Source organism: Euprymna scolopes, chromosome 39 (assembly GCF_053919585.1).
Source record: "Euprymna scolopes isolate OS-2025 chromosome 39, ASM5391958v1, whole genome shotgun sequence".
In the NCBI taxonomy this organism is placed as follows: domain Eukaryota; kingdom Metazoa; phylum Mollusca; class Cephalopoda; order Sepiida; family Sepiolidae; genus Euprymna; species Euprymna scolopes.
This window is the reverse complement of record NC_136520.1, coordinates 72244698-72269506: the sequence shown is the minus strand read 5'-3', so window position 1 is coordinate 72269506 and position 24809 is coordinate 72244698. Positions and strand designations below refer to the sequence as shown.

General features: G+C 31.0%; 1 protein-coding gene across 1 annotated transcript in view; it reads left to right on the top strand.

The window, feature by feature from the left end:
- The window catches only part of LOC145263864 (polycystin-1-like protein 1), an 842774-nt gene that overhangs the window by 623750 nt on the left and 194215 nt on the right, over positions 1-24809 (top strand). Inside the window, exons 14-20 of the mRNA XM_080120938.1 lie at positions 1048-1616; positions 5735-5968; positions 9380-9507; positions 11688-11912; positions 12823-12942; positions 15711-15897; positions 17362-17601. Coding sequence (XP_079977064.1) covers positions 1048-1616; positions 5735-5968; positions 9380-9507; positions 11688-11912; positions 12823-12942; positions 15711-15897; positions 17362-17601 — 1703 coding nt within the window. The remainder of the gene's footprint in view (positions 1-1047; positions 1617-5734; positions 5969-9379; positions 9508-11687; positions 11913-12822; positions 12943-15710; positions 15898-17361; positions 17602-24809) is intronic.

Here is a 24809-nt window from a genome sequence, read left to right as displayed (position 1 = left end):
GCATGACATCAGCACATGCACACTTGCTTAATTTGCATATGTGCTAAGACGACTGCTGCTGCTGCTTATATTTTAGCTAGTCAGCTATCCTAAGGCTGCTGCTGATTTTCTCACATGCTGCTTCGTTACATCTGAATTTCTCTCTTCAGACCTTGAGCATGTAGTGTAATGGAGTAAAAGCTGGCTGGTTAATTTTAATGCATCCAAAACCGAGCTACTCTCTTTTCACCAGCAACGCTCTGATTCTCACTTGGCCTCAACTGAAATGATGAAATGAATAGCTCTCGTCTCAAGAAAGCACTCTGCCTCGACAAGCTTCTAGGACTGACCTTCATTTCTGATCTGAAACGAAGACCTACATCAAATCTGTTGCCAAGGCAACTGGAAAACTGGTTGCATCATTCTACCGCTCCAGAAGGTATCTCACTCCCTATGCAATCCTCTTCCTGTATAAGAGCTAAATACATCCTAAAATGGAGTACTGCTGCTAGGGAGGAGCTGTGAAGAACACTCTTTCCTACCTCAAAACCAACTTTGAAATCTAGTAGCTAATATCCTTTCCTCCACCCAACTTCTTCTTTCTCACAGAAGAAACCTTGCAAGTCTATCTCTGCTCTATCATTATTTTCATGGCAAGTGCTCAACTGAGCTTCAATTTAAGGTCTCCTCCACTGCAAAACATTCACAGCAAACACTCGTGTATTTACAACCACTGTCAATAATTTTCACCCCCCCACTCTCTATCTGTGCCTAAATCTAAATGCAAATTTCATGAACAAAGTTTCTTTCCTAGAAATGCCCACCTGAGGAACTACTGCAATTCTGCTTTCTAGCTGACTACAACATGGCCGTCTAGTGATGATGAATTGCAAATAGACTTGAAACACGCCATAATGAACAACAACCAAAAGAGCACATACAGAAAATGTGTTCTTTTGGTTGTTGTTTATTATGGGGTGCCTCAAGTCTATTTGATCCAAAGTTTCTTTGTTTCTGCAAATTTTTCTATTATTCCTAAAACTTAATGTTCTTTGATTACTCTTTCAGTTCGTTCAATACCTGCCTTTCTCTGGGACCTACGTTTTGTCTCTCTTCGCCGAAAATGGACTCAGTCAGCAGACAGCCTCCTTGACAATTGTAGGCATGTGTCCCGTTGTGGATATTGTACTAGACACATTGTATGGCGTCGACAACCAACCCGTAGAAATCACGTTGCAAGTGCATGGCGGAGACGACATCATATTAGATGCGACCTTTGGTGATGGAAATAGCCTGCACTACACGTCTGACCAACTTCAGCAACTTCCTGAGTACCACCTGAACCCCTTTGATGATATTCTTGGTTTACCCCTGCACAACATGGTCTTGAAACATTTGTATTCCACTCCAGGCTCCTACCCTCTGCAGATTAAGGTTTCCAACAATATGTCCTCGGTGGTGCGTAATACTACCGTCACCGTGGAGGAGGCCATCACTGGACTGACTTTAGTTAGCAACTCATCAAGGGTCATATCAATTGAAGATACTGTCACTGTGAGGGCCAGCGTGAAGAGTGGTCGAAATATTTCATTTGAGTGGAAATTTTCACAACCATATGTTGACAAGGATATCGATAGGTAAGTTTTGACACCTGTTTTTTTTTTGTTGTTGTTGTTACCCTTTTTTTTTTCTTTTTTATATGATAACCATATATATTCTGTAATTAAAAAAATGAAATAAAATAACTATATATTCTGTAATTAAATAAATTAACCATATATATATTCTGTAATTAAATAAAATAATAACCATATATTCTGTAATTAAATAAATTAAATAACCATATATATGTATATATATATATATATTCTGTAATTAAATAAATTAACTATATATATATTCTATGATTAAATGAATTAAATATATATATATTCTGTAATTTAAAAAATTAAATAAAAAAATAACTATATATATTCTGTTATTAAATAAATAAAATAACCATATATATTCTGTTATTAAATTGAAATAATAACCATATATATATTCTGTAACTAAATTAAATACAATAATAACAATATATATATATATATATATATTCTGTAATTAAATAAATTAAATAAAATAACGATATGTGTTCTGTAATAAATTAAATGACCATATATATTTTGTTATTAAATAAATTAAATTAAATGACCATATATATTTTGTTATTAAATAAATTAATAACCATATATGTATTCTGTAATAAATTGAATTAAATAACCATATATATATATATATATTCTGTAGACATCTGTAAATTCTTGTGTAAAATCGCCAATGACGTCATCATTTTATGTCTAATTTATAATTGTGCATATTTTTTACAAATGCCTAAAGATGCCAAATTGGATAAGGGAAGCAACGGTTTTTTTCTATTGTTTTTGCTAATTTTATTAATTAGAGACCTCCATACATTTTTTTAATAGGCACTAAAATCAAGTTATCCTGTCTAGAAATAAAAATATTTTACCAATTAAAATAATTTTAAATTGTAGTTGAATTTGCTATTTCAAAATTATATGAAAATATTTTTTTTTTTTAAATTGGAAAACCTTACTCAAAAATCTATGTTTAAAACTTTGTATCATGGAATATTTGAATTCTATTTAAATCGTTTAAAAGTTAATTATTTTCTTAGAATTGCTTTTTTTTTTTTTTTTTTTTTTTTTTGTAATTTAACTAATTATGTTAGTGAGAAAACAACATAGTAATATTGATTTTATGTCCATTTTTTTATTTACAGCTTCTACGTAAGTGAATATATATATATATATATATATATATATATATATGCGTTTTATTTTTTGTTACCGTATCTTTCTGTTAAGTTACATTATTATTTCAGCTACACGGCCGTTTTTTTTGGCCGTCTGTAGCGTCCTCAGACTTTTAAAGAAATGTTCGCTATTTTTCATCCCAAAATAGTGAACATTTCTGTAAAAGTCTGAGGACGCTACAGACGACCAAAAAAACGGCCGTGTAGCCGAAACAATAATGTAACTTAACAGAAAGATACAGTAACAAAAAATGAAACGCATATTTGCTCTACAACAGTATTGAGCACTTTCTTCAGTTTTTATTGATTACCATCTCCACTATATATATATATATATATATATATATATATATATATATATATTTTTTAATGATTTTAACCTCTTCAGCTTTATAAAATGTTGCAACTTTTATGGACCTCAATTTATTTTCTTTAGTTTTCTTAACACTAAATGGGGGGGGGGGTAGAGCGCCTAAAAATATTTCCTTTCACATATTTAACGAAAACTGGTTTTAAAATATAAGTTAATTTAAAATTGTGAATGCATTTCAGAAATTTCATGAAAATCTGACCATTAGTTGATTTTTGGCTAGATTTTTTAAACATGGGTGTATTTACGACTTCAAAATGATTACTACTTACGAACGTTGTTTTAATGCGACGATAATGTAAACACAATTTTGGTCTCGCATTTTCATTATTTTTATACGCTGTAAAAAAGTACAAAAAAATATTACTAGTTTATTTGAAGTTTCTTCTTTTAAAGGTTTAAAAGTTATGATGATATTAAATTACAGTTACATATGAAGAGGGTAAATCTGTCTTGCGCAATGGAGTCCCCTAATATTCAGCAATTAAATAAAACGATAACCACATATTTATTCTGTAAATAAACTAAATGATTATTATGCTTTAAAAGACTAAGTTTCTAAGAAAAGTTGAAACTTGCGTGCCTAAGTGGAACTTCTGTGAGTAGAGTTTCTTTCAACGAACTTTCTGTCTGTGGAATGCAATACCCTATGGCATGGTCGTTTTTAAGTCCAATGTGAGCAAATTCATGTCGAACTGTCCTTTTCAGTAAGCTAGTTTTGCTCAGATCCAATCTGTCATCTGCAATCCACCAAGGTGTTAGTTGCACCCTCCACCTGCACAAACCTTAAACGGTTTGTTTTTTTCTCTCTCGTTTATCTTATTTTCGAAATTTAATTTCAACTTTTTGGCATTTCTTGTAAAAAAAAAAAAAAATAAAAGTTCTCCAATTTCTAAAGTTGTTGACCTTTTAAAACTGAAGGTCATTTGGTCTTCAATATTTTTTTTTTTTTTTTACCACTTCAACATAATCACAGCTAACCGTTTTCTTGGCACTGTTTCTAAAATTCTGCTTGATTTTCTCTAAGGAATTTTTAGCAATTGTCATCATCTCAAGAATTCCAATGGAAACTTCCTTCCAAGAAACATTTTCATAATTTTCTTCCTTTTTCACTTCCTTGAAATATTTCCAATAACAAAAACGTAACTTTTTGTGTAAACTATGGAAACAGAAATTGTCTGCAAAAAAAAAAAAAAACTTAGTTGATGTATGTGTTCATGTTGGATATAAAATCGTTGGAGAGTGAATTCGTTGCCAAATAATATGATGCTCTATCAACTTATTGTAGACACAGATCACAAAATTTTACGTCTGCTGCCATTAACCTATGTGCTTCTTATTTACTTGCCTCCCCACAAGGGCAGAATTAGACATAAGGTTGGTTTTATAAACATAACTAACTTTATATACTCATAGAGAGGCATTGCGTCACATTGAATGATAAATCTTGTCACCCTGTCCCCAGCTTTGAATGTAATATTACCCTTTGAGGAGGGGGGACAGTAACGATGCACAGGACATTGATTGGGTGATGGAGGAGGGAGATGCAAAATAATATTCTTGCCTGTCCACAGAATAGTACTACCACTACTTCAGTAATTTTTTGTTTCTTTTTTTTTTAGTTTTTTTTTTAGTTTTTGTATTTTTTTTAGTTTTTGTATTTTTATTTTTTTTAGTTTTTGTATTTTTTTTAGTTTTTGTATTTTTATTTTTTTTAGTTTTTGTATTTTTATTTTTAGTTTTTGTATTTTTTTTTAGTTTTTGTATTTTTATTTTTTTTAGTTTTTTATTTCTTTTTTTAGTTTTTGTATTTTTGTATTTTTTTTTTAGTTTTTGTATTTTTGTATTTTTTTTTAGTTTTTGTATTTTTGTATTTTTTTTTAGTTTTTGTATTTTTGTATTTTTTTTAGTTTTTGTATTTTTATTTTTTTTAGTTTTTGTATTTTTTTTTTTAGTTTTTGTATTTTTTTTTAGTTTTTGTATTTTTATTTTTTTTATTTTTTTATTTCTTTTTTTAGTTTTTGTATTTTGTATTTTTTTTTAGTTTTTGTATTTTTGTATTTTTTTTAGTTTTTGTATTTTTATTTTTTTTAGTTTTTGTATTTTTTTTTTTTAGTTTTTGTATTTTTTTTTAGTTTTTGTATTTTTATTTTTTTTAGTTTTTTATTTCTTTTTTTAGTTTTTGTATTTTTGTATTTTTTTTTTTAGTTTTTGTATTTTTGTATTTTTTTTTTAGTTTTTGTATTTTTGTATTTTTTTTAGTTTTTGTATTTTTGTAATTTTTTAGTTTTTTATTTCTTTTTTTAGTTTTTGTATTTTTGTATTTTTTTTAGTTTTTGTATTTTTTTTTTAGTTTTTGTATTTTTGTATTTTTTTTAATTTTTGTATTTATTTTTTTAGTTTTTGTATTTTTTTTTAGTTTTTTATTTCTTTTTATAGTTTTTGTATTTTTGTATTTTTTTTAGTTTTTGTATTTTTGTATTTTTTTTTTTTAGTTTTTGTATTTATTTTTTTTTAGTTTTTGTATTTATTTTTTTTTTAGTCTGTATTTCATTTTCTTTTACCAGTCAAGAACGTAGCAGCACCCTAACTGTCATGTTCGATGTCGAGGGGTTAGAATATGAAGTTTGGGTGCTTGTTTCCAATCCTTGGATGCAGAAGCCCCTGACCAAATCCCTGCATTTTGCACCAGTCGCACAAATTGATAAGCTTTTTTTGCTACCAAGTAACAAAAATCACAGTGCTGCGCTTTATCGTCAGATATCAGGAGACTCCACCGACCCCGTTTATTTCATTGCAAAGTGAGTATTTTCAATTTCTTCCTAATTTTTTTTTTTAATTTAAAAGAAATTTGATGTGTTATCTCCCCCTCACATGTTGATTCTTATTTTTAGGTAATTATTTAAAAAATGTTTCATGTTAGCAGTTGTCTGTGCCAGATTGTGGCATCTCGTTTCTTTAATTCTTGCCCCCAAAATAAAAGAAATATCTTCTTGCACAGAGATTTAATAACGCTGATCAAATGCCTCTTAATACCATTTTTTTTTTCCGCCGTCATTATTTGCGAATTCCTTGAATTCTATAATATATTTTATGGAAATCCTTTGAGATGAGTAATTTGTGTAATTATTTAGTTATTTGTGGACTGTTATCTTTATAGTTGTTGTTTCACCACGTTTCGGCCAACTATTCCTCTAGCCTTCTTCGGGTGACAAGATAGGAATGCTGAGTCTCGTAACTGTATCTCCAGTAATTACGTCGAAGCCCGTGGCGCAGTGGATAAAGGCATTGAATCTCTATGGTTCCAGGTGAGCATTATCTGAAGGTTTCAATCCTATCCAAAGCCAGAGGTTTAGGTGTCCAAAACATGCTGAGACAACAACTATGGAAGACAGTAATTACAAGACTCAGTATTCCTATCCCATCGTGGTTAATCACCTGAAGAAGGCCAGAGGAATAATTGGCCAGAACATGGTAAAACAACAACAATGAAGATGAGGATAACAATCTGCAAATAAATTCATTCATTAAAACATTCTATTATTGGTTTTAATCTTATGACAATTCATTCCAAAAATATACTGCTCTTTTAGCCAAAGTCCATTTAATAAATTTTAATTGGTTCAAGTTTATAAAAATTTCATAAATTTTAATTGGTTCAAGTTTATAAAAATTTCATAAATTTTAATTGGTTCAAGTGTATAAAAATTTCATAAATTTTAATTGGTTCAAGTGTATAAAAATTTCATAAATTTTAATTGGTTCAAGTGTATAAAAATTTCATAAATTTTAATTGGTTCAAGTGTATAAAAATTTCATAAATTTTAATTGGTTCAAGTGTATAAAAATTTCATAAATTTTAATTGGTTCAAGTGTATAAAAATAAATAATAAATTTTAATTGGTTCAAGTGTATAAAATGTAATAAATTGGTTCAAGTGTATAAAAATGTAATAAATTTTAATTGGTTCAAGTGTATAAAAATGTAATAAATTTTAATTGGTTCAAGTTTATAAAAATACAATTGATAAAATACCATAGTTATGTGTCTCGCGCTGGGGACAATCGTACTAAACTTTTGTAAAATTCATTAAATTAGTATTATAGAATAATTTTAGAATAAATGAGAACCCTATTGCATTTTGGACTGTGCGCCCTTGCTTTAATCTTGCCTTCCATTGAGCGATTTCATCTTTTAAAAAGGGATGACAATATATAGTAATGATTTCAGAAATAAAAAAAAATGACTTTAGTGCCATCAGCTAGAATTGAAATCAAAACATTTAGCACTTCAATATATATATATATATATATATATATATAAACAAAAATAAATTGTTTTATAAAGTTCAGATGGATTTTTCTGAGAATCAATTTCGAAAGCAAAATGAAGCTCAATATTTAAATTTTTAGAAAGTTATTTAAAAGATTACAACAGAGCTATAAATAAATAAAATAACAGACCAATGATTTAATGTCAATTTCGAATTTAAAAAAACAAAAACAAAAATACTTGCATGCATTTCTGAGAGAAATAAAAATAGCTGAACAAATTCTTTTGCAGAACTGCCTGCCTGAATTGAATACGACATGGTAGCCTTCAAGTCTAATGTAAACAAGTTTTTATTGAGCCGTGCACATAAATAATCAGATTCTACCCAATTTACATCATTGACGATTACTACACTTCCACTTTACATTCATTAACCCTTATCCTCGAGTGGCCTTCAGGCCTTGATAAGTAGTGACCTTCAAGTAGAAAAAAAAAATGAAACAACATGAAATGAATACCATACACTGGTGAAAAAATGCCACAAAACATTAAAAAAAAATGTCCAAGAAAGTATCAAAACCATAATCATGAAATGAGGGTTGACATTCAAACTAGAATGTCCATAAAAACTCAAATGTACATTTATTAAAGGCGATCAAATAGTTTTTTTTTTATTTAAGAAAATCAAATATTATGAGACGTTTTATCGAAGAATTACTTTACACCATCTTGTTTTTGAATGATGCACTGCTAGTGACACCTATCGGGAATGTTTAGATCAGCAAGGGGCAGACAATCAACGTTTAAAATTCCAACAAACGAGTAGTTTCCAAGATATGAAGAATTTTATGTAAATTGAGCACCCACACGTTGACTGAATATTCCTAGAAACATGTCTAAGTTTTCTTTGCTCCGGAACTGACCTCCAAAACTGACATTAAAATAACAATATAACTGTTATTATATTTGTTCATTTGTTTACACATGTTTCATTGAATAGCAGGGGTAATGCCTGATTGTTTCTCTTGCGATACGTTTTTTTCCCTTTGTCGGGCTAATGTTTGAACGTTCTATTTGAGTGTAAAAAGAAATTTGCCAGTTGCGAACGTTTCCAACTTCCATGAGTCGTCTTCAGGGGAGTGATGAATTAAAAAATTGCGTTTAGTGAATTTATTGAAAAAGTCGATTAAAATTGTTTAAAGCACTTAAATGTGCTTCCCCGTCCCCTCATATTGAGCCTGACTGATTGTCGGTTTGTTTATGCGAATGATTGGGAGGCGCAGGTTACACTGTGAGACGGCTAAGATGGCGGTGTTATTATTTTTCTAAATTCGTTTTGGAGAGTGTTATGTGCAACAAGGTGTTGGTAGATGGAGCTTTTAGAGGAATACAGATGACCTGTAAGCCGGCGAGATATGCTGGTTTTAATCATGCCGATGTATGAGTTGTTTGTGGAGACACATTCCCCCTATAAAACATTTAAAAACATACATGGCGTTGCTAGTTTTTAGTAAATTGTCGTCAGGTGTAGAGTTATTGCTTATTAGTAAATGAGTTGTTTTAAATTTTTTATAATAAATAATGAATCTAAGTTTAGAATTTTTTCCATAGTAGAAATATTTTTTGTCGATTTTATATTTAGCATGCATCTGGTTACAGTAGAATATGTTGTTATTGTTAGTGTTTTTTGTAATGGCGGCTAAAGTGTTTAATTTGTTGATCGACGATATAATTTGGGAAGTATTTATTTATACATATCTGAGCTATCATTTTATTTATTAATTTTTTATATACATATACACACAGTTTGCTTTTATGTGTTTCCTGAAAATAATACATTGAAAGTTCATTCTATTTTGCCTTATAAAAAGGCAGGGGAAGGACATTAATAAAATTAATAATGTTCCAATTTTTTTTTTTTTTTTTTTTTTGTATTACAGATCTACAGGTACGAATATAACGTACGAATTTGACTATGGAGATGGTAGCCCTGTGGACATTGTGCTTGGACAATCTTCTGAAATGAGTCTTTTTAGTCATGGTTCCTCAAGCCATATCTTCACTCAAGGTAAAAACCTTTGTAACGTTTTATTTAACAGCTTTTTAGTCTTTACTTAAGCTGTTCTGTTCGTATCATGACTCTTCAGTGTTGCTAGACATGACGAGTGTTGAAAGCTAACCCCTTTTTTGAGGATTATGCAATGAAGCCTACAAACAAATAAAAAAAATTAAATATGCAATAAATAAATCTATCGTATAAATCGCAGTCGTTTGTGTGTTTGTATATCTGCTAAAAGCTTTTGTCATTTGCATTGAACCGGCATGGACTAGAAAGTTAGGAAGAGCAATCTATCGGACACATAATAAAGAAATATTAGAAAAAAATCATCAATTATTTCATGTAGAAATGTTGTTTTGTTTGAAGAAGGGGGGGGGTCAGGTAAAAATATTGGTTTCAACGCTGTTTGTTAATCATGCATGTGCAAACGGTCGTTTCGTTGTTTCATTTTAAAAAGCTAAATTTGCAACATAACATGTGCGATCCTGCCCCAAGCAATAGTGTTCATTTACGAACTTAAGTTTTGCAAGTTCGCACCCAACATGCAGCTGCAGCATGTTTCTTTCTTTTACGTGATAAAATAGCACCCAAGTCTCGTTTTTTTTTTTTTTTTAGTTTGTTTATTTTTTTAAATTGACTGTAGATTAAAATATATTTAACCATACTTTACGATCTGGCAACGTCGGGCGTCTCCCTTCGCCCCCCCCCCGCTAGTAACCATTAAAAATTGTTTTTCTATCTACCTGGCTCATTTTTTTTCTTGTGTGTTTTTAAGTAGTTTTAAATTCTCTTTATTTCATCTCAAATATTGCTTCTTCTTTTTTTTTAATGAGTTGTGAGCCAACAAGATTTCTTCTTCATAGGAAACGAACCTCGTTTGGAAATTCATGGTTTTCGTGGTCCTTAAACTTTAACTTAATTTCAAAACGAGGCTTGAAAAATAAACCTTGAAGATGCTTTGGGTAACTCCTCAGTGATGTGTTGGTTTCATAAATTTTTTTTGTTGTTCAATATCATGCTTGTTCAACCAGTAACCAAAACTTTGAATTAAAACATGACTTGACCTTTTTGTTAGAAACCAAGTTACCATAATCACTACAGAGACATTAAAGTTCAAAAGAGTTATTGATTGATTGCTAATCGTTCTTGTATGTGCATCTGTGCTGATCCTCCCTGACTGAGTGAATGCCTGCCTTGTAATTAAAGCTTTTTGTATAACAGAGTACGTATGAGTGCTTGTGAAAATATCAGCAGGAGTCGAGGGATAGAAGGAAAGCAGTTGTAAGATAGCTAGCTTGTGAGGATATTAGCAGCAGTAGCCAAAAAAAAAAAGAAGAAAAAAAAAGGTATATGCAAATTAGAAAGTGTGCACGAGCTTGTAAGAAAAGAAAATGGGGGGGGGCACACCGGAGAAACAAAGTTGGCACTGAAAAAGATGGGAGTATAAGAAATAGCCGTCTGTAGTGGAGCAGAAGCGAAAGACTTTTAAGCTGGTGTCAAGACGGGGAGAAAGAAAAGCAGTAATAAACAACTTTTGTTAAAAAAAAGAAAGAAAAGCGGCGCCAGATTTATTTTTTTTATTTTTTTTTTGTTCCTTTTCAATGGTGCTGGATGGCATAGGGGTCCGAGAGAGGTTTGAACTGTAACAAACACGGTTCAAGCATAACGGCCATGTTACACTTGTTCATACTTTCAAAACAACACAAAACTGGTGGAAGACAAAGACCATTTATTCAATATGATCTTCGTTTCAAATCGCTGAGTAGATGAAGGATGATAAAAAGAGAATGAGATCTAAATCACTAATCGGTTCAAGTTTGTCAGCCCATGTCATTACATGTCATGCATGCTTTCAAATTGACTCTCCTGTCTATCACACACTCTCTCTCTCTCTCTCTCTCTCTCTGTATAAGCCATATAACATATTCGTTTTCATATGTTTCCACGACCAAAGCAATTTTCAAATTTTTTGGAACATCAAGTTAACCTTTGCTAACCTTTCAGCTGTTCGTCTAATTCTCAACTAACTTAATTATATACTAGCAGATCTAACTGTTTAATGTCTAAAATTTTGACTTCCTCTACAGCAAGTAATTTTAATTGTCTCTTTTTGTGAATGATTGTAGTTACACTAGATTATGGTCAACACAACATTTCATCCTATGAAATTCCTTTCACCTATCTTACAGAGGGCGTCTTCACGATAAAAGTAACGGCCACAAATTACCTTGGCAACATGACATTTACAATGGCAGAGCCATTTTATGTGCAATACCCACCAAGGAGTTTGCGGATTGAGTCTGAAGATCATTATAGATTTGGAGATAACATTACATTCAAAGCTAACTTGAACTCTGGGACAAACGTGTCTTTTGACTGGAACTTTGGAGACCAAAACCAACTTATCAATGCAGGTGAGTTTCATTTCTTGTTTTGAGGCGATTAGAAATTATGTTGTTCATCTGGAACAGTGGTTTTCCGTTGCAGATGAACTTTTTGCAAAGTTGGATGGTATAAGTTTCCGACTCCAACACTTGGAATTTCCAAAATATCCAATTCCGACTAACTTAAAAACCTTTTCAATATTCATGAGCGATATTTCTGAAAAGGGAGGAAGAATTGCTGCTGTTGTGAGTGGGTGGTATGTTGAGATTTTCAACCCTTTCATAATATTCATTATCATTCAACTGTCAATTTATCCATCTCATTAACCATTATCCATGAGTGGTTTTAAGCCTTGATAAGTGGTTAACTATTATTAAGAAACAAAACAATACATCTTTACAAATTCAAGAACATATACGAAACTTCAAACTGAGCCCTTTCATTTATTCAATGGAGGTAGTTTATTTGTGTTGTGTCAGCCATGACTATATATAAGTGTTAATTAATAGATTATTCTTTGTTATTATCGTATGAGCCTTCAACTCCCAGAAGACAGTCACTGAGAATTGAGCGTTAAAAAATACCTTTATCCGTTGCATTCTTTATTTAATTCATGGAGGTTAGCTTGTTTTCATGCTGTCAGCCATGACCAGGTAGAATTTTAAAATAGTTTGCAATTGCATCTTAGGATCACCCGTATTGAGTATTGAAGTTTGAAGTTCCAAAAGACAGTCAATTAGTACTGATTATCAATCGGCACCTTTATCCATTGTGCGACGTACGCATGAGAAAGATGGAAAGTTATATCAACCGAAACATGTTATGCCATAGTGCAATCAAAGAATGTGACAAAAAACGCAAGTTCTAAATTCCTAACCATGTATGAAAAAGTCCACACATATCAATGTTTTACTTTATTATCTGCTGATATGTTTACAGGTACAACTGTTACGCACCATTATCTGTCGGCTGGTCGAAAGAAAGTCACCTTGACTGCCAGGAACAGAGTTGGTGTAATAAAAGTGTCAGCAGACGTCTTTGGATTCCATGAAATCACAGGTAAGAATTTTAAGATGTTTCAAAATTTACCAGTGTTTATCTTGATTTACCATATTTTCCAATGAGTTAGAAAACTCTCTCTCTCTCTCTCTCTCTCTCTCTCTCTCTATATATATATATATATATATATATATATATATATATATATATATATATATATAGGGGATTAGAACAAAAGTCTAAAGAGCAGAGTATATTTTAATGCATTAGTAAATTCATCAATACAATTAAAATAAAAGAAAACCGTGCTCGTTGTAATGTAGATTTATAATAAGCTCGATAAGCATATGTCCAAGAGCTATTTTAATAGAAATTAAATGATTGATAATTTATAATTGAAATTAAAAATTAAAAATCTATTTCATAAGGAAGAACAAACAAAATCAATAAATTGTACGATCGTTTCGGAAACGATGTTTTTATTGTGATAGACAGTGATGAGTCTTGGACAATAATTTCATGATATAGTTTATTGAAACAAAGTCTCCTCATCAGCAAAAATATTGGGTGTTTTTTTTTTTAAAGACACCAAAAATAAACCTTGCATTTTTAAAGTAAGGCAGATGTTTCTGGAAAATATTTAAAAATAAAATCAAAATAAAATAAGATAAAATCGGGTTGAAAGTTAAGGTTAAGAGTGTAAATTTTAAATATTTTTAACAAAAAATTAAAAATAAATACCTTTTAATGGTTCGTCTCCTAAAAGTCGTACGCATCATCGCCAATGCATTCATTTATATTAGTTTATATATCATAAAATTATTGTCCAAGACTCACTGTCTATCACAATAAAAACATCATTTCCGAAACGATCGTACAATTTATTGATTTTGTTTGTTCTTCCTTATGAAACAGATTTTTAATTTTAATTATAAATTATCAATCATCTTACTCATTATATATATATATATATATATATATATATATATATATATATATATATACTAGCAAAAGTACCCGTCGTTGATTGAGTTAAAAAAAACAGCCTACAGAAAATGGACTCTGATTTATTCATAAATCATGATGATAGGTTATGAAAAGGAAGAGTTGTAAAGAGATAGCTTCGAATTTGGGGGTATCAAAACCAAAGCAAAATATGATGAAAGTAAAAATAAAGTAGATAAACCCCATAATTTATTATACCATACCTGTTCACACTGAAACACTTATCACAATATTCTGTGGATCTATATTAAAAAACCTTGTTAAACTTTGTGACATATTTCCATTCTATGGAGGTCAGGCGCGAACGAACACCCCATTATTTTATTATACCATATTTCTTCAAACTGAAACATAATTATCAAAGTATACTTACGCAGATAGATATGAAAAGTCTTATGTGACCAGTTTTCTATAATAGTCAACCATATAGGAGCCTATTCGTGACCAGACACACACACAAACGTTCGGCTTTATATATATATATATATATATATATATATATATATATATATATATATATATATATATATTATGGCAGTAGAGTTTAGATGTAAAAGCTTGATAAAACCAAGTAGGAGATAGAGCTTATAATAAGAGCAAATAGTTAATAAAACATGTTAAAAAACATTTTGAAAAAGAGTTAAAAACACATTTAATCTGAAAAGGAAACACTTAATAAGTAGATAGTCCTTAATCCGCGGAGTTTCGAAGAAATACTTTCCTTCACATCAGAGGGTAGGAATTAGCAAAATGCGGGTTCAGATTTTGCATACAAAAGTATTTGATGAAACTGCAAGTAAGTAAAAGATCTTACTTGATAACAAAAAGTGAAGCAGAGGGAACATATGTGTGTATATATATATATATATATATATATATATATATATATAATATATATATATATATATGTCAATACTTATTAACCTATAACATGCAGTTACGTTTCAACCAACTGAAATTAACACCTCTACAGACTACTATCCATGAGGGATTTTATATCTCCAACGGAAAATATCATTTATATAAAAAAAAAATGCCCGAATCTGATTAGGATTGTTTTATAAGTCAAAAACTTGTTTATTCTTTAAGATAAACAATTTATTTTGAAAAAAAAAACAAAAAAAAACACCCATCGTTATTATTTCTATAATATAATTTAAATATGCAACAATGTTTTCCGAGGGGCAACACTCATATATATATATATATATATATATATATATATATATATATATATATTTCTGTAGAAATATATTTTATTATTATATATATCAATCCTTATTTAAGAAGCTCAATGTAATTACAGAGCAATATAGAGAATAAATGACAAAAAGTTATATTCCAAAATTCATGATGTTGACCATCTTATAATTTATTCCTTTAATTCAGTATAAGTCAACTGAATTAAAGAAATAAATTATAAGATGGACAACATCATGAATTTTGGAATATAAGTTTTTAGCATTTATTCTCTCTCTCTCTCTCTCTCTCTATATATATATATATATATATATATATATATATATATATAAAGTTGTATATTCAAACTCGAGTGTTAAGTTCAATAGATATTATGTGATTCAAAGAAAATTGAATTTTTGACAAAAACAAGGTCTCCTATCAAGGAAAATTTTTTTAATTAAAATAACGGCTGTTTCTTCATAGCCAATACAATCATAGCATTGTCAGCATTGTCATAAATAAATGAATCTTCAGATTTGCAGAAAAGTATAAAGACCTCCATTTCGAATCCATGATGCAATTTTTGAACCAGTTTTGTTTCAGATTTTTTTTTTTTTGTTGTCTTCTTTAATTTCTTCCAGGTGTGACTTTGAAGAACGATGGTCCTTTGCGTAAAGTTGCTGTACAGGAGGTTGTAACGTTCAATGCACAAATCCTACCAGAGATTACTCACACTTTCAAATATCTCCGCTGGGATTTGGGTACCGACAATTCTGAAGAAATGAGCACAGAATATTCCATTGACACCATATACAACTCTGTCGGCAAGTAAGTAATATTTTACGCATAATAGACTACTATGAGATAGGGGCCATACCTAAAGAGGCATCCTAAGGGAGGAGTTGTGCAGCAAGATGTTTGTTCACATTACATTTAAATTTCTGCATGTTGGTACAGCCGGGGTAACTGGGAGCAGGGATGCAATTCCAAAGGCAGGCAGGCAGGCAGTCTGAGAAAAGAAATATATTAGAGTAGCAAGCTTTCTGGAATCTGGGGAACTCTACAATGAAGGGGTGGGATTTTGCTGCTTGTGTAACATAGGAAAATATCAGCAGGAGCTGGCTTGCGAAGATATTAGCCGAAAAAAAAACACTTATGCAGATTAGGAAGTGTGCGCGAGCTAGTGTGTGACAAGAAAAAAAAAAAAGGACACCACGTGGTCGAGAGAAGCAGAGTGCGCATTGGAAAAGATGGATGTGTAACATCAAGACGAGAAATGACTTGCTACGGCGTTAATTTAGTCGAGCAGAGAAAGAAAAACGCGAGCTTGGTAAGATGGACGCGTGGTCCCACATTGGCGGCAAGAGACTTTTAAGCTGATGTAGAAACGACGGGGTTTTGTTAATCTCATGTCAGATGAAATGAGCAGTTAGAAAAAAAATAAGAAGTAGGTATTTGTTTGGTGTGGCGAAAGTAATGAAAAATGTGACTTATGCAAGTGACGGCGCCTCTGTATCTATCTTGTTGCATTACGGAATCAAGAAATGAAAGAGAAAAGAAAAACTTTCGTCTATAGACGGTTTATTAATATACATATGGCAGTAATTTGCGTATGTGGACAATGACTGCTGTGAAAAAAAATAAAGGGGGAAGTCCAAGGTAGTTTTTTTTTTTTTTTTTTCTGGACAGCTGAGAGAGAGACAGTGAGAAATGTCGGTGAAGATTACAGTTGAAGTCGAGAGTTGGCAAGAAGGAGTTTGGACGAATATTTATTATGTTTTTTAAGTTTTAGTTTCATAGCAATAAATGCTTTGTTAAAACAAAAAAAGTTGAATCGGATTTATTTTTTTGTTCCTGCGACGTTATACTTATCTCTTATTTCATGCTGCAGTTGAAAGATGAAAGCGATAAAAAGTTTGAGAGTCATTTCAGTTATTTGCATTTTTTTTTTTTTTTCAAACATAACGCGATTCCAAAAGTGAGGAATATTTTAGCACGTATTTTGTGTTAATGAGTCACTCGAGTTATTTGCATTTTTTTTTTTTCAAACATAACTCTATTCCAAAAGTGAGGAATATTTCAGCATGTATTTTGTGCTAATGAGTCACTTATTTGAAAATTTTTTTTTTTTTTCAAACATAACTCAATTCCAAAAGTGAGGAATATTTTCGTGTATATTTTGTGTGGTTAGTCTACAAAATGAAACCAGACATTAGCTTTTCTCTTCATCCGTTACATTTACTAGTATTTTTATTAATAAATCCTTTCACCTTGTTTTGCTTTACTCTGCAGGTACCTGGTGACTGTAGAAGCCATAAATCCTTTCAGTCAAGCAACTTCGGCGCCACTTGAAGTGCATGTTTTCTCCAAGATTCGTTCTCTTCAGATTTTGATTCGTTCGTCACGGTTGTTGAACCAACCAATCGAATTCGAAGCGTACACTTATTCTGGTTCAGATCTTCGATACGAGTGGGATTTTGATGATGGCTCCCCCATACAGACGAACTACATTGTCTATCACACCTACAACAGGTACGCATTTGAAAATATTAACCCCTTTTTTTTTTTTTTCTGTGTATAATTATTATTGTTGCTGGATATTTATTTCTGTTTGATTAAAATAAGAATATTGAGCACTTTTTTTTGTCCTTCAATACCCAGATATATAATAAATAGAATGTCCACCCCAGGATAGATATAAGCAATATATTTTGTATCATTCTAATGTCCTCTGACGAAGATTAAACTCCAGCTATTATTAATACTAAACCTTAAGTCTAGAATCCTTATTCTAATTTTTACCAAAATCCATTACATGATTTTGATTCAAGAAAATGCTCTCAAGACTTAAGCTAAACATAACCCACTAAATAAAAACAAACATAACACAATTAAGACTACATTTGAACCCCTACCAGCTGTATTTCATAATTAAGGAGTCAGTCCTGTACATAAAAATATATAAACATGCACGCCTGCACACATTTGTAATATATATATATATATATATATATATATATATATATATGAATTAAAATATCATATATATACACATTTAGTTTGGCTACATTTTCAGAACATGTTTCAATCATAGTCTGATATGACCCAAAAAATGAAAGCGTGTTGGCCTTGTCGAGCTTATTAAAGCTACAACTGAAACATGGTTTCAATATGTAGCCAAACTATGTTTATAAAAATACAAATAAATAATTCTATTATTGAGCCTCATTATATTAACACAGTAAAGATTCTCTAGAGTTTTACCTGAATTTATATATATTCATTACCTGAATTTATATATATATATATATATATATATATATATATAATGTGACAATTCCAAAATATTTCAATATAAGTTCTGATTCTTTTAAAATCTCTAAGATGTTTTTTTTTTTTTTTAATTTTTTTTTTTTCGGTGCTTGGCCTTCGGGACAGGATCAAAGTGTAGTATCTTTTCTTCAGGTGCTGCACTTTTATTTCTTGTTCTCTTTCGGTGGAGGAGAAATCCTTTACGACTGAGACAATTTTAATTTTTGTACCTTTTCTCCACGTTAAAAAACGACCCTAGTGTCTAACTCTTTCCCGTGGGGAGGCATAGTAAATAGGTATAATAACATAGCATGTGCACATATTTTTGCAAACGTAAAAATACACTTGTAAGAGTGCAGGGGTGGGGGTGGGGGGCGGTGATCTATAGGTTTTACTTTTACTGTTAGTTTTAAAATAAAAAAAAAAAAGTATTTATTTTTTCATCACTCCAGCAATGGAAAATAAAATTTTAAAGAAAATTAAAATAATCTTTTTTCGAAAAATAGACACAAATTTTTCAAATGCCGATTTTTCTTATTCTCGATTCCGATTGATCGTCCCAACTATATATACTAGCAGGGCATTGGCACCTGGTCGTAAAATATGCTTAAATATAATATTTTAATTCCGGTATATTTGTATGATATATATATATATATATTCAAACTCAACCAGCGCTTCTAAGGAACAAAATCTTAATGTGAATCTTGTGTGACCAAACGCATCGTTCCGAGACTTAAAAAAACTACCGTAGAAACAACAAACGGCTAATTCTTTACTCCAACAACAACATGGACCCCCCCCCCTCCGATATACTGACGATGACAGTTTCCGTCGAAATATATTTATGAACATAAATTTCTAACAAAATAAACATCTGTTTATTTTGTAACAATGCGTTGGGTCTGGCTTCAAACGTATATATATAATATATATATATATATATATATATATATATATATATAATTCATGTAATTTATGTATATGTATATATAAATAATATATATTTTTTAATTCATATGATTTGTGTGTATGTGTGTGTATATATATATATATATATATATTAATTTTATTTATACAAACATTAATGTCTACATATGTGCATACATGTTTCTGTAATCACCCGCGTTGGGGGATTACGTCTTTAGGCCAAGAATTACCGTCGACGGTAATTCTTGACCTGAAGACGTAATCCCCCAACGTGGGTGATTACAGAAACATGTATGCACATATGTAGCCATTAATGTTTGTATAAATAAAATTAATATACCTGCTCTGTTCACTCATTGAGCACTATTTTGGTAGACACATGTTGTTTCATTGGATGTACTTCTAGGAAACTAAACTCTACTGGCTATATATATATATATATATATATATATATATATATATAATGATATTTTTAGTGGCCTGGAAAGACCAGAGGAAACAATCAAACAATAAACCCTAATTCATCCCAAAGTAACAAAACTGAAGCTGGTCTGCCAGGACACTATACATATACACATGTAGGCAAATTTGGGCATATTTTATTGGTTTTAAAATATAGGTCCTTCTTAACCAATTGTCATAAAATTTTAACCAAAGCATAGTATTATAATCTTCCAAAAGTCTGCAAATTTTCATGTAGTCTCGTCCTATAGAACCGGATATGAGCATTTCAGCATTCAATTTGGCTACCATTTTAGATGCATCCATAGATATACCACCCTTTTTTGCAATTTTATAAGTTCCAAATCTCAGCGACTAATGATCAGAATTTAACAAATGAAGGCTCATTGGAAAGGTAATGACCTGAATTGTGTAGTGGGCTATGTGACATTTGCCCTTAAGTTCGCACATTAAGAGGATCATCCATCATCCAGAGCCTATTTTTGGCATTTTTTTTTTTTTTTACATGCATAAAATGTTTCAATCATAGTCATTTGTTTTCCTTTTTTTGCATACGAATTACAAAATATCTAATATTTCCTCATAACCTCTGGCCTTGACGGAGAGGAAACTAAAACTTGATGCTATGGTTTCAAATAGTCTGAAATAACGACAAGGGGAGACTTGATTCCAAATATTTCTCATATGTTTTATCTCCCCTCTTTAGTTTTCATACATGAAGTAAATTTCACAGTGTATAAGGATTATTTGTACTGAAGATATTCGTAATCGTACCCTATTTACAAAGGGGGGAGATATATAAATATTTGGAATAAACTCTCCCCTTGCTGTTATTTCAGATCATTTGAAAACATAGCAAGTTTTAGTCTCACCTCCGTCAAGAGCAGAGATTTTTTTGGAATTATATATTAATTCGCGCGCGTGTGTGTATTCATGTATGTGTGTATATATATATATTAATTCATGTATGTGTGTATATATATATTAATTCATGTGTGTGTGTATATATATATATGCATATATATTAATTCATGTGTGTGTATATATATATATGCATATATATTAATTCGTGTGTATATATATATGCATATATATTAATTCATGTACGTGTGTGTATATATATATTAATTCATGTATGTGTGTGTATCTCTGGTGATATATAAATTCGTCTGTGTGTGTAAATATAAATTCATGTATGTGTGTGTATATATATATATATATATATATATATGTATATAAATTCGTGTGTGTATATATATATATATTTTCATGTATGTATGTGTGTATATATATTAATTCATGTATGTGTTTGTATATATATTTATATACATCTTAATTCATATATATTAATTCGTGTGTGTGTGTGTGTGTGCATATATATATATATATATATATATATATATATATATATATATATATATACTGCAAGTTTTCAGTGACAGCTGAATATAGCTTACCCTCAGCAGATGCACATAAACTTATCGACTTAATTTTTTTCTATTATATATATATAAAACTATATATTCCATCAATATCTCAATCATTTCACCATTATTGATATCATTGATCAATAATAGATCAACAAAATCCAATAAAATCAATGCATATTTATAAATGCATCAAAGTTGAGTCTTTCTTTCCATTTCTATAACGATTACATCCAATCGATTCAAGATCAGCTTTTGATGGTTATTTTTGGCTGAATCTCGTTTTTCACTCAAAATAATCTTCACTCAGTTTCGGCTTCAATAATCTATTTCATTCTCAAAATTCTGGTGCTACCAGATCAGGATGTCTGAAGATACTGACCCGAAAATACACCAAATATTGATGTTATTTTTGGTCCCTCGATAAAGGAGGGATTGAACCTAGTCATTCACTCCCGTTCGTCTATTCATTGTTTGCACTTTTCTCAATAACCATACCTAGGATTTTAAAATATTTTGTATAAACATTAGTCATGGTGAAAGTAAATTTTTACCATAACGGATTTTCTGGGATAACTCTTGTTGCCCTCCTCCCGAGGGGGCATTATAGGGGTAAAAAACTGCTTATTGCGAAAAGTACGAACAAACGAACAGATGAACTATTTAGGGGCAATTTAACCCCTATGTCTTCTAGGGGGAGGGGAAACCAGAGTTCTCTCGGAAAATCTGTCCTGGCAAAAATTTGCTTTCACCATGACTAATGTTTGTAAAAATTTTTTAAAAAAACATTTTTCTATTTATTTAGAAAGAAAATACAACTTTGTTATATATGGATCGTGGAATTGCATTCATCTGCAAAAGATCTAGCTAATTTGCATATTCTTTTAATATTCGTTTTAATTAATTCCTTATTAGTTTTTTCGGTTTTCTTATGAGATGATCATCTTTAGTTAACTGTTACGTGTAATTATATTCATGCAGATATTCTACATGATTTATACTTGCGTAATATTCGTGTAAAAAGGTTACACTAAACACAAACATCTTTCTATATATATTTATGTATGCATTTATTTATATATATATATATATATATATACTAGACTACCTGTGACCCGTTGGGTCAGTATGTTAGATCAATGTATAAGCTAAACGTTTTGGTTTCAATTCTCGGTGGTGGTACATGAATCATTTTTATTTTTTTTTTACCTTTTCAATCAATATTATATATCAAATCCAATATAACTAGTGGGATACCCAGCATTGCCCGGGTGTGGAGAGATTTTATGATAAGAGTATTGATCAACGCAGCTCTAAAAAAAAATTTTTTCAGACGAAAAGAATTAACCAACCCCCTAAATAAAATGCGAGTACTCATGTGAGCACAAAAAAAAAAATAGTAAGTAGGCAGGCAGGCTCGAACCTGTAACACTAAGAGGAAAAGGAAGTGAAAAAAGGAAAACAGTTTAGTCACTGCACCCACTGTGACATACAACGTCGCCACTTAAGCTTATTCATCACAAGGCGTATGATGACCTTGCAGAAATGTTGACAAAAAAGTGACTCCTTCTTGTAAAATATGGCCTCGTTGATGGTGAAAGAATGAACGTTTTTGGCCAATTTTTTAATATTTCTCAGCTGAGAGTCTGAGCTTTCAAACGATACCAATTTTGTTAGTGTTGGTCACGTGTGTCGAAAGTTTTAACGAGACATACAAATATACATACTAACAGATGTTTAACATTTATATTATCTATCTATAAATATAAAAGCGAAAATGTATGTATGGGTGTTCGCTTTTTCTGTGTGTCTACAAAAGGCTTCTTTCAGAGAAGCAGTAGGTCGGTCCACAACTTTTTAAAACTTTTTATATCACATATAAATCGTAATATCTCAGAGTTAACAACGAAGCTCGCCTGTCTATTTAATTTGCTCGATTTCGAGAAGATAAATATTCAACATTTGTTGCTCGCCGCATGTGGGTTAGTCTTTTTCCTATAACATCGTGGAGGGGGGGGGCGTTCAGCAGTAAATACTATCCCGCAGTCAAACTTGACCTCATTAACTCATTAAAACGAGCACCTGCCAAATCCAAGTAATTAAATAAATTCAAACGTGTTTCCGTTAGCATCTTGCGGTGAGGCAATCGTTAACGTCACACAGTTTTTGTTTTTTTTTTCACACTTTAATTTACAACTTTGCCTCAAGGGTTCGGGTTCGATCCTCATACTTACTTTTTTTTTTTTACCCCCTCCCGGAGTTTCCACATACACCTCCAAACATCCGGGCAACGCCGGGTACCTCGCTAGTCTATATATATATAAAAGCCAAGATGTATGTTAGTGTGTGTGCATTTGTGGCGTCATGCTAAGTCATCAGACTATTAACTTCAAGGCTTCGGGTTTGAGCCTACCTCCCTCCCAAAATTTTTTTCACTGTTTTTTTTTTTTCTGTTTTTGTTTTTCCGATTATTTTTAACAAGTTTAACATTGTTTTTTTTTTAATATTTAAACAGGGTTATTACTTCACTTATTATTTAGTTTCCATTTTGTTTTGATCTACCCCCACCCCCAATACCTCCAAACACCTGGGAAACGCTGCACCCCTCCCGCTAGTCTATATATATAAAAGGCAAAATGTGTGTTAGTGTATGTGTGTGTGTGCACTTTTTGTATATGTCTGGCAAAAGCTTTTTTTCAGGGGGGGGGGATCGGGGCGGTTCCTTTTTCTTAGAACCTTTTATATGCTACTTAGATTATAATATCTACGATTTATGAAAGGAGGTCACATGTATCTTGAATTTGGGCGACTTTTACACGTTATTTTCGCAATATTTTTTAGTGTCCGCATGTTTCTTTGGCTTTTCTGTATAAAAGAGCGAAACTGTGAAAGTTAAGGAGTGTTCTCGGGCTTTTCGTACCAAGACGTTCAGAAAAGCAATGAGGTTTAATCAATGCGGGGAGAAACCCCTTATATCAGACAATTGCTATTCAGTTGGACACTCCCCTTTTTATGGGGAGCTGGTTTTCCCCAACATCTTGGCGGGGAAACAAACAAATACGCAGAAACTGGCTTGCAGCCAAAGTTAAGTGTGGGATTTCATTCCCCTATGCCGTGATGTTTGACCTTATTAAATTCACGCACCTGTCACATAACTTTTTAATCGTTTGATTTCTTAATCATTTAAGTTATCAGCCTATTGACTTCAAGAGTTCGGGTTTGAGCCTACCTACCTACTAGAACATTTTTTCTTTTACACCTCCAAACACCCGGGCAACGCCAGGTACCCCTGCTAGTAGATAATAAATACAAAATCTGCATTAATCAAAATATGATATTTAAGCATATTTTACGAATGGGCAATGCCGGGCAGCCTGCTAGTAAATAAAATGAAAACAATGAATATATATATATATATATATATATATATTTTTGGAATTTTTTCCTTATAATTCAGCACTCTGTGGGAATACTTTTTTTTTTTTTTTTTTTAAATATAACTAAGTATATATATATATATATATATATATATATATATATATATACTTAGTTATATTTAAAAAAAAAAAAAAAGTATTCCCACAGAGTGCTGAATTATAAGGAAAAAAA